General features: G+C 49.6%; 1 protein-coding gene across 1 annotated transcript in view; it reads left to right on the top strand.

Moving 5' to 3' along the window:
• Nucleotides 1-66: 66 nt before the first annotated feature.
• Nucleotides 67-11,344, top strand: part of PSD2 (pleckstrin and Sec7 domain containing 2) — a gene marked incomplete at its 5' end in the record, with an annotated part of 36,367 nt that continues 25,089 nt past the window's right edge. The window contains 4 exons of the mRNA XM_009864725.1: nucleotides 67-165; nucleotides 6,721-7,212; nucleotides 8,178-8,372; nucleotides 10,888-10,968. Of these exons, the coding sequence (XP_009863027.1) occupies nucleotides 67-165; nucleotides 6,721-7,212; nucleotides 8,178-8,372; nucleotides 10,888-10,968 (867 nt within the window). The remainder of the gene's footprint in view (nucleotides 166-6,720; nucleotides 7,213-8,177; nucleotides 8,373-10,887; nucleotides 10,969-11,344) is intronic.

The following is an 11,344-nucleotide window of genomic DNA, read 5'->3' as shown; positions in this document are numbered from 1 at the left end:
GCAGCAGCAGGACGGCGGCGTGCCCGGCCAGCGCAGCACGGATTTGGGGAAGAGGGGCTCCCGCAGCCAGGAGATACCTCGTGAGGCCCTCCGCAGGGAGCACTGGCACAGTGTCCTGGGATCCTCCGAAGCTCTGAGTGCCGACGAGACCGAGGAGCCGTTTGGGTGAGTGTGAAGCCGTTGTCATGTTGGCTCCCCGCTGGTTTAAGGGGTGTTGTTCCTCAAGCCTCCTCCTTGGTTCGAGTTACCCTGCTCTGTGTGTAACTCATCAGTTAAAAAAGTTGCAGCTGCTCTCATGGCTGACTGTGGATTTTCACTCTTTTTCTCTCTGGCTTTCTCACACCCCGTTTCCGTGTTACAAATGCAGAAGGGCTGTGATTAGAGACAGTGTCTGCCCGCAGCCGTGAAAGTGAAGGAGAAGTTCTAGGGGATCTCGAGGGTGCTGGTTGTACTGACTTTGGGGGTGTTCCACTTGCAAGTCAGAGATTCAGCTGCAGCACTTACCTGAGATAACTTAGGGCAAGTACAACAACCTGGGGGTGGTGAAGATCTGAGCTTGTGGGGGAGGCTGGTATGCTGTGGAAATCCTTGGCACCATGGCTTGCTCTGGGCTAGCAGGTTACAGCTTTCTATCCAGAGGACCATGACATTAGTAAGAGGGCAAAGCATGAAGCTTTGCTGCCTGCTGCACCTGTGGCAGGTGATATCAGTGCCTGGGTGGCACAGGGATAGCAGTGTGAAAGAGGAGGTTTGAGTGTCATCCTATTCTCAAGTGCCTGAGACAAACCAGCACATCTGCAATGCCCTCCGGTCTCTGCATCCTCTGTCAGCCTGGCTTCATGGGACAACTCCCTGGGCTGGGGGAGCGATTTTATGCCTCGGAGTGCTGAGACCTCCCCGGGGCTCTGCAGTTGGGGGCCAAGGCGAAAGGACTGGTCACTGCAATGAGGTGGACTGTTTCCTGTGCCATTCCTGTGGGAGGAGTACAGATGCTTCCCTTTGCCACTAGGAATCATCCAGGTATCTTTATTGCAGCTATTTGGGGTTGCTGGCAGCTGTGACTCTTATGGCCCTACCTATGCACCTACCCCAGGCCCGGAGAGATGTTGCAAGCAGGAGAGGGCTGGAGAAGAGCAGCAGAGGTTCTCACAGGAGCATGGCCAAAAGGAGCTTGGTTTAGCCCAGGCTTCACGCTGAGCTGTTTGCTCAGAACACTGTCTGGAGCACAGGCAGGAGTGTCAGCAGAGCTGAAAAGCCACACAACGTGTGGGTGGATAGCAGGTGTCCCTCATTCATTATGTCTCTAGCATCAAACAGCCTGCCCTGTGAAAAGCTGGTGGTTTGTTTTGCCCAAGTACCCCCAGTGAGAAAGAGCAGCACTGTTTCAACAAACATGATTAAAGGTATTGAAGAGGAAGAGTATCTGGGGCAGGCTGCTGATATCCAGAGAGCTAGAGGAATCTGTCCCCAGGCAGGTCACACAAGCCCTGTAAGATATGCAGTTGGGTCTTGGTAGTCTATAAGTCTCTCAGGTGGCAAAGGAATCATATTTGCTTTGTATGTGGCTCTCTGGCACAGACTGTAAGTTCAAGAGGAAGCTAAGGATGGTCAGTGGATGCTGCTACAATCACTGGAAGCACAATTAAATTTTAAGGTACTAGGGCATGAATTGGGAGAAGTGGCAGGCTGAGAATTTGGAGATGATGCAACCTGACTGGACTCTGCATACACAGCCTGTGATCTTATGCTCTAAACATATTCACTTGGATAGCAAATAAGTCTTTTGGGAACCTGAATGCACAAGGGACAAGTCACATGCTATATTAAAAGGCAGATGGGTGGCAAGGACACAACTGAAATCTGGGAAACCATTTACTGCCTAGGGATCAGGTTATCTTGCTGTATGTGAGCTCCTTAGTACTTTGACCACCTAGCTTTAGGCTAAATAACAAACGTGACTGTGTCAGACACAGCGTGGAGTTGGTCTTTCCTACCTGTAGCTGACTGGCTCTCCTAGATCAATGTGAGTAAGGAGGAACAAAGCTGACAGATGGACGAAGACGCCAGGAAGGAGGTGTTGTCCTGCAGCACCTCCTGCATTCCCGGTTCTGTTTACTCCCTTTTGGTATGTTTCTGTTATGACCCACTCTGGATATAGGAGAACCTAGAGTTTCTGTGTCTCTGGCCTAATGCTTTGCCATTAAGTAGTCAACTTTTCGTTCCTGGGAAACAAATCGCTTATCTACATGTTGGTACTCACATGATGCATTTTGTCCCTTGATTTTAAAGTACTTTACAAGAAGGGCTTGAGTTGAACTGATGGAGAATTAAAGAGGGAAAAAGTCATCCAAGGTCATCTACTCCATGTTGAACTAGAGAAAGAAACCGTAGTTGGCCTGCTGAAGGTGGGTTAGTGAATCTATGCAGCGAATGGTTGTTAAAGTCAAGGATATAAAGCCAAAGCTTTAGCGCTTGTGCTACAGTTTGTATTAATTGAATCCCTGTTACCTGATTTCTAGTTTATCCCGTGGCATCCGTTGGCGTGCCAATACACGATTTGTCAGAGCCTCATTTTCCTATTGCTGTGTCTATGTTGCCTAGAGGTCTTTCACATTAGCAGCAACCCCCAGCATTGGGCCTGCTGATATCAGGGAGATTTGAGATCCCCACTCTGCAGCCAAATCTAGAGCTTCAACAGTGAATTATATTCTCTCCTTTCAGGCCTATGAATTCATGCAAAACGTTCAAACTTTTTCTTAGAGGAAGCCCCACCTATGGCTTGTATGTGCACTTAGTACCTGCAGGTTTGGGACTGGTGCTTTTGCCTGCATATTGCCTCCAGTGGCAGCTTTCAGCAATTCACATCCCATTAAATAAAGTTTCAGAGAAACTTTGTAGATAGCCTGCAGTGCATAGGCAAGAAAGTCCCGATTTCCACCTTGCCCTTCTCTGGCAGGGCTCCCAGCTCGACCAACACAGCAAACGAGGTTGTACTTTGTTACAACTAGTTAACCAGTGAGAAGTGAAATGTAAACAATTCAGTGCATGAAAATCCTTTTTTTAATAACCAAGCGCACAGCTCTGCACGCCTTGTCGTAAGCAATAAAACAGCATTTCTGAGATGATGGGAAAAGCAGTGCGAGCAATTAGACACAGTGTTGCTTCAATACGCTCACAAAGCCTTGTGATTACGATGCAAATAAATATACGCTCCTTATTTATGTAAAGCAATTGCCTTCCCTGCTGGGTAATAAGTACACAACACTTCTCTGTGGGGAGGCTACGTCAGGTTCATTGACAGGAGCAAGGTCTTTCACTGTGTCCCACCATAGCCTGGCTTTGCTTGAATTAGATGCAGATGGTGCTCCTGGGCTGGTGCAAGCTGCAGAAAGTCTTTATCCTCTGTCTTGCCTGGGACCACACAAAGAGAGATTTGACATGCCTGACTTGTCGGTGTCCACTGACCCATCCAGCATCACAGCTCCTGCCCTGGTCGCTGCGGACTGTTCCATGCAGCCTTTGCTGGGGCACTGATAGAGACACAGACTTTCTAATTTTGTTGCCTCCTGTAGGAGTTTGGGCTCAATGATGAGTAAAGGGCTGAAAAATACAAGCTCTCTGGTGTGAGCAGTTAATGGAAATTATTCAGTGTGGTGAGAAAACAGGAGCTGCCTGGTTTGGGATTATAGCCATATGGAAGCTTATAAATAATATCCAGAAGGTGCAGGGCTTGATACTCAGGAGAATGTCTACAGGCACAGCTGCAGTCCACAACACCCCTGGAAACACACACTGTGCACCAAACCTCACAGGGTGGACTGGGACATGTCCTCCTGCATGGGTGCTCCAGTGCAAGGACATGTGGGTGATTGGAGTGAAGCAATACAGGTCAAGGGGGGGTGGGATGGCTCTCTTGGAGGGCCTGGGTTTTTTCCTTGGCCCAGGGTTTCTCCTTGGTGCGAGGAGGACACAGACACTGTGTGGGAGAGGGGACATGGAAGTTCACTGGGGATGGGGGCTGTTGCAAGAAGTTTAGCAATGGAACAAGGTGCCAATCAGGTCTATAATTCCCACTGCTGAGTGTAATTAAGGGTATAGAGTCTATCCTGTCCTAAGGGGATGAAGTTTGTTAAAGGTCTTCGCACGCTGTGGAAGGAGGAGATCTTTTCTGTAGACAAAGTCACTGCCCTGCACTGCCGTTCACCCTGCAGGGATGGATGGATTTGTAAAGACAAGCAGTCCTGAGGATGAGGGCTCTTGGGGCTGGAGCTGCTGACGTCTGTCTCGTTTCTGCTTATGTCCGGTTTGCTGCATGGCCAATTCTGATGAACTGGGTGATGGTTTTGCTAAGCCTTGAGCTTCTGGAGTCAAAGGATTATGTGAATCTACAGATTCATATAAGCTTTTACCCATGTGCTTGCAGAGCTAGGTTTAAAAACGGCTTCTCTGATGGCTCAGACATCAGAGAGGACTATTCGAAGGATGCAAAAACTTATTTGTGAGGGCATGTCAGGTCTCATGAATATAGCGTAAGCCACATATAGCTGTCTCCTTCCTTGCACAGCCCTTCAGGAGGGTCTGTCCTGCTCCCTGCTGTGCTGAGATCCCCTGATCCTGCCACAGCTCACCAGCCTGCTGTCCTGGCACCCAGGTCACTTTGCTTTCGCTGTTCTCTGCTGTTTGCTGCTGAAGACAGGATAGGAGACTATATCTCTCTCTCTCTCTTTCCTTTTGCTATGAGTAATTCTGTGGAGCGTGGTGTGTGCCTCGGTTTCCCCACCTAACAAGACCGAGCTATTTTGTAAAGAGCATTGAGAAGTGTCCAGACTTCTACGAGATACTCTCATGGCTCTGCCATGTCCGCCTCGCAAACGTTTTGCTGCCTCTGTGCTGGAGCTGCTGTCTCCCACCGTCCATTCCCAACCTCTCCTGTGCCAAGTGACGAGCAAGGCAGCGGGTGGGCTGTTGCCGATGCCCAGTAGGAAACGTTACTAGCAGTAGCTGGGTTTGGGCATGCACAGGTAGAGACGGCTTCTTGTTTGCTGACAAAGGTAACTTACTCATCCCTGACCGTGCCCCAGAATTTATCTCAGGGAAGCGTATTCTGCTGCAGAGCGAGGCCACGCTCCCCTAGCAGGCACGTTAGGCACAGCCATGAGACCAACAAGGGGCTTCCAAACTGAGACAGCCCCAGCGAGGAGGTGCGGTGACTCCAGCCAGCCACTAAGCACCACCATCCCTTGTGGGATGGGGGAGAGAATCAGAAGAGCAAAAGCAAGCAGACTTGTGGGTCAAGGTAAAAGCAGTTTAACTGAAGGAAAAAGACAAAAGACAAAAGTGATGCAAAAGCATTCATTCAATATTTCCCAGCGGCAGACTGATGCCCGGCCAGTGTCTGAGCAACGGCTATTTGAAAGACCAATTGTCTCCTCCTTTTATTAGGTTTTTTTTTTAATTCTTTCTTTTCTAAGAATAATTTCATATGTTATGGAATATCCCTTTGGTAAATTCAGGTCAGCTGTCTCAGCTGTGTCCCCTCCCAGCCTCTTGACTACTCACTGGGGAGTGAAGAAAATAGAAAAAGCCTTGACATTGTGCAGCCACATTTGGCAACAGATAAAACATCAGTGCACTATCAGCACTGTTTTAGTCACAAACCCAAACCACAGCAACCACGTGTGTTGCAGTGAAGAAAGTTAACTCTGTCACAGGCAGAGAAAAAGCAGCTTACTGCTCCCCGAGCTTTCACCTGTGTCACAGCATGAAATGTCTGGTTCTGACAGAGCAAATGACAGCAGCATCTGCTGGAAGCAGGGAGGCAGGTTTCACCTGAGAAACTTGGGGTATTTCAGGCAGGTCCTTGCAGCCTGGTCTATTCCAAGAGGGACTGAACCCGCCCAGCTCTCCAGGGCTGCCAGCGCAGCAGGTGTTGCTGGATTTGACTTGGATTAATTTTTCCAGTGTGGGTTCGTATTGAGATCTAGATTGGAATGAATCTCCCTGTGTTCAAAGCCAGAGAGAGTCAGGATTGCTGAGAGTCATCCATGCTTACCTGGAAGATGGGCTTGTAGGTTCATGCATTTCACAGCCTGGAACGCTGTGCCTGCATCCCCCAGGGTAGCTGTAAAGCACCAGGGAGCCTCCCCTGCCTGGGCGTGCATCCGTTGCCTTCTACATTCCTCTCAGTGGAGAGAAAACTATTTGTAGGGTGCCTCATCTAAGAAGAAAGACTTAAGTTAGAGTATATGAATTGCTTCCTAAAAGCTTCTGCTTTTTCTCCACTATAAAAGGGATCAAGGATGTTTGCTGCCAGCAACTCAAAGTTAGATGAAATGGCCTTGATTTTAAGAATTTTCATACTTTCGAAATAGCCATAATTGGAGTGCTTAAAAGGAGAGAGAACCTGCAGATGAAATCCATTCTGGCAGTGCATCCAGTAGCCGATGTCGGGTGGAAATATCTCCAGTTCAGAGGTCTGGCTTTTTACTGGGGCATGATCAAATTAAGGGTTTGCTGGGCCCTTGGGGTTGGTCATAATAAAACTCTGCCTTTTTCACCTGTAGAAGCTTGTAATAAAATTGAACCAAGCAGGCTATACCACAGAAGGGTCCCAAGGGCCTATAATAACAGCCTTCATTTCTGCCTCTTGGCTCCTAGCTCCAAGTGGAACAGTGCAAGCACCTTGTGACAATATTTTCCACATTTCCCTTTTTGGTCCAGGTTTGCTTCTGGAGATGGCAAGCTGAGCTGCAGTGAGGATGACAAGGAACATTTTCAATTCAAAGACATCAGGGATGGGTTCAGCTCGACTTTTGAGAAGATCGTTGAGTCTGACCTTATGAAGGGAACATACTACAGCAGCTTGGACTCTTTGGATGTCCTCTCTCTCACAGACGAGACAGACAGCTGTGTCAGTTTTGAAGCCCCACTCACCCCATTGATCCAGCAAAGGGTCAAGGAAAGCCCAGAGCTCTCGGAGCAGAAACTGGTAGCCCAGCAGAGAGAAGCCCTTCACCACATGGCTGCTGATAAGCAAGAGCAGGCGGCAGCAGCAAAGCCAGTGGAGGGGGATTTTGGGAGCCCTCTCAGGCACTCAATTACCAGCAGCAGGTCGGAGAACGTGCTGAGCCGATTGTCCTTGAAGAGTATTCCAAATGGGTTTCACGTGGAAGGGTCGGAGGAAGATGCCACCAAGATCATTAACTCCATCAGGTAAGACAGGCTGGGAGTTCCTTGGCCAAGAGGTCCTTGTCTTATGGGGTCACAGTCCAGGAGCACGGCTCAGAGGATGTGTTGGAGATGGAGCTGCTTTTTTCCCCGTGTGCTACCTCTCCTGTGCTGCTGTGTCAGATGCCAAACACCAACAGGAAAAACTTCCCTATCTGTAGGATAGGACTGCAGCTGGGGCAAATCCTGTCTGTCCTTACAGCACACAAAGATGGGGCTTCTCTGAGTAGACCAATGCCTTTCCTGCTTGGTGTCTGGAAAAGCCCTTGGCAGGTTGGAAGCAGCCAGGCACGTTCTCAAATGCGCTCTGAAGTGCAGAGAAACCTCAAGGTTCCACGTAGAGGCCTCCCTGAAGGTTCCTCTGCAGGCAGTGAGGAGATCAGTAGAGACTTCATCCTCTGGACCAGCTCAGACCCCAGCCATTGTGCCTGGCAGGCAGGATCTCATCTCCAGGGCACTACTTTGTATGAGGAAGCCATGTCATGGGAGCAACCCACCAGTGAAGCAGGTCTGGTACTAGTCTCATCGCCACAATTTGTACAAGTGCAGTTTCTCATCCTTAGGAAATAATCTGAACTGAAAAGCCTATAATCTATCTCTAAGATTCCCTGAGTGCCCACAGCTTTGAAAGAGCTTGGTATCCCTTCGCATAACAGTGGAAAAAGAGGAAACTTGAAAAAGTGTTGGGGCTGCTTGCTTCGAATGGAGGCAACCTCATTTCTCAGGGACAAGCCACCTTCTTTTCAGTCTTCTTCTACAAATTTGAAATTAATTTGTACTATTTCATTTGGCATGAAATGAAAGAGGGTTTGTCCAATGTCTGCTTCACAAATGTATTGTTATTCTTCCAAACTTTTGGCTAGGACAAGAAGAACTCAAATTGTGATATTTTCTGTGGGTTCCATCTAGTCCTGTCGCTGCTCCTTGAATTCTTTCTCATTTCTGTGTAGTGACGCCAGCTTGAAGGACGCGCTGTCAGACTCTGACTCCGACATGGGCAGCACGGAGCAGCTTGACCAAGGCAGCACGGACACCTTGGCGAACGGCTGCAGGGCAGATAGCGAGGCTGCCAAGAGGCTGGCCAAGCGCCTCTACAACCTCGAAGGGTTCAAGCGCTGTGATGTGGCACGCCAGCTTGGGAAAAAGTAAGTGGGGGGCTTTGAGTTGCGGCCAGCCCTGTGATGGCAGCGTTGAGCACAGCCAGCCAAAACACAGCTGGGGTGGGGAGGGTCTGGGCAGGGCACTGGTCATGCTGGGAGGACAGGACAAAAGGCAGGAAGGGACAAACCTGCTTTTACAAGGGTGTGCTGGATGGAGTTGGGGCTGTTGGAGATCCTCCTACTCGAAACTGGTCCAAGCCCAATGCCCTTCCCTGAATTGTTCAGGTTTCTTGTATGTATTGGGCATTAACTGCTGCAGGCTGCTGCCCGCCAGAAACAAGAGGTTCCTGCATCTGCTGAGGGCCCAGCAAGACCTCTCTTGAAGCTGTTCCCAGGCTCAAGGGGTTGAGATCCAAACCTGGATCTGCACTGGGCTACCTGCCAATCCCCAGGTTTTTCATGCCTGGACCCCAAAATCTTCTTGCTGTAGCGCCTCCTGATCCCATCTGCACCAGATGCAATGAAGGGTTTGGTGGAGAGCCAGGAACACACTGGAGGTCCAAGCACCTCAGCTGGTAAATTTGCCTGGGTAAGGCAGAAGGGAAGTAAAAACTGTTTATTAAAAAGTGAGTTACAGAGATTTCTAGGAGACAGAGTAACAGTAACGGGTGTAGCAGTAACAGATTATTTTAGGATGCCAGTGGGTGTGAGGACACCGATCCCCATCATCCTTCTCCTGGATCAGATAAAAAAAGCCCCAGCAACACAGGTTTTATGTCTTTGAAATGTCTCTCTCCAGTCTAGATCAGCAGAACACAAGTGTCTCTTAGCAAATACCCAAGCTTTCAGTACCAAGGATCGTCTGACTCCCAGCTTAGTCCTGGGACAGAAGGAGCCCACAAAGTATCTCCTAGAGAGTCTCTTGGAATCACCTGGCCGCATCCCTCTTCTTCTCTTGCTGTGGTTCTTGTCGCAGGTGCATGGCTGGTTGCTGCTGCCTCATGTTTAACGTCCTTCTCCTTTCTTGCGAATTTGTCATGACAGCTCACTGAGGGGGGAAGTTTCAAGCAGTGGGCCTCTGGGGGGTGCATCTGAGTGCATCCCTTTGCTAGTTCCTGCAATCCTCAGTCATACCTGCAGTCCTCACACCGTGGAAGACTCTTTGTGGCCCACATTTGGGAACTGATGCAGCCTTTAAAAGAAAACTTACCTTTTGATCATCTGCGTTTTTGACATCTGACTCATTCCTGAGTACAAGACCTGAATACAACTGCAGGCTCTTGGACCGAGCAGATAGATTTGGAGAGCAGGAAAGGAAGAAGGATGAGGATAAGTCTGTTTTAAGTTGGTTTTGTTCGCTAAAACCAATGTAAGACCAACCTACAGCAGTGGGAGCAGGGTACGTATAAGCAATGCTTTCAGGCCAGCTCCATGTAGGAGGGGGGATGGCTAGGAGGGTTGTGCAAAAAGTAAAATCTCATTTTAAAGCTTTTTAGCTCATTTTAGCACTTTTTTTTTTCTTCTGCCTGAGACAAACCTGTTGGGCCGTGGGCCCCTGAGGACATGTTCTTTCCCAGAGCTAGCAATCCCAAACAATAAGACTGGTTTGGGAGTGCGAGGCCTTGTGGCTTCATATGGCTTTGAAATAGTCTCCTGTGCAAACTCCAATGCCAGTACTTAGATCCTGCCTCTCAAAACTCAGCTTGGACCTCTCCCCTGGAGCTGTCACCTTGCTCTTCCTGACCCTGCTGTGTCTCATGCTTCCAAACAGCATCCATGCCAGAGGCTTTACAGCATCCGCCTCACAGCAGAAGATGAAGCAATGCTGTAGGAAAAGCAGTATGTTCTGCCTGTAACAAGGCTGAGCGTAATGAGATCATCTCCCATTCCTTGCCAGGATTCATTGACTGCTCTTGCACTTCCACTACCTGACTTGCATAGATAGAGGAACTTAACACCCGTTCTGGCAACATATCTCCAAGCATCCTTTAAAAATGTGGCAGGGGAATGGTTTGTGGAGAAGCATTCAGGGTTGAGCAGGGCCAGAAGTTCAGCGGAGCTCTCCTGCTCCAGTTCCCAGCAGCTTCCATCCATCCATCCATCCATCCATCCATCCATCCATCTGACAGGCGAGCAGGGTGCTGTGGTGAGAGGGTGGGAGACAGCAGAGTGGAGAGCACGAATATTGCAGTAGGAGGAAGGGACACATCCAGCAATGGGAGAGGACTGGGTAAGAGAGAAGGTGCCCAGTGAGCACAGGACACCCTTATGGCCTCGTCCTCCTGGCTGGTTTGAGGGGAGGATCTGGCTGGCCAGCAGCACAGCAGAGAGGTGCAGGTGTCTAGGGCTGGCAGCCACAGTGCTAGAGTGTGGGTATGTTAGGGTCCTTTGGAGGGCTTCCAGCAGCATTTCAGGCTAGGAGAAAGTCCCCCTGGGTCTGGGATCATGTCTGCAGTGTCTTACTGGGAGTTGGGCTGGCCAGGAGGCAGAAGTCTGCTATTCTTGTAGACAGTGTCTTCTTTCGTGATGAAAGGGCTGACTACTCCCTCTCTAATTACAGTAACGAATTTAGCAAGTTGGTAGCAGAGGAGTATCTCAGCTTCTTTGACTTCACTGGCCTGACCCTTGACAAAGCACTCAGGTGAGCTGGTCTCTGGCACTCCCGCGTATGGCCTGGGCTGGACAGAGCAGCGCAGCACGGTGGGTTTCTCCTCCAGGCTTCCCGATGCCACGGAGGCCATCCATGTGATAGGTGCAGGGACTGGGGGGAGCTCCAGGTTGTCATTTAATCTTTGCTTTGGTGTCACGTTTGGCACAAGGTACTGCCACCAAAAGTGGGCTTCGACAGGAGGGCCCACAACCTGCTTCCCCATGGTGGAGAGCAGCTTTCCCAGGAATCCCATCCCGTACAAAATCAGAGCAAGTGGGAGCAACTTCTTCCCTTGGGACGGACCAACCCATCCTGGTGCCATCAAACCAGAGGTGGGTCAGATCTCAGCTGACAGCATGTTTCCCTA

Source organism: Apaloderma vittatum, unplaced genomic scaffold (assembly GCF_000703405.1).
Source record: "Apaloderma vittatum isolate BGI_N311 unplaced genomic scaffold, ASM70340v1 scaffold37332, whole genome shotgun sequence".
NCBI lineage: Eukaryota > Metazoa > Chordata > Aves > Trogoniformes > Trogonidae > Apaloderma > Apaloderma vittatum.
The sequence above is the reverse complement of the archived record's forward strand: the minus strand, read 5'-3'. Positions and strand labels throughout refer to the sequence as shown.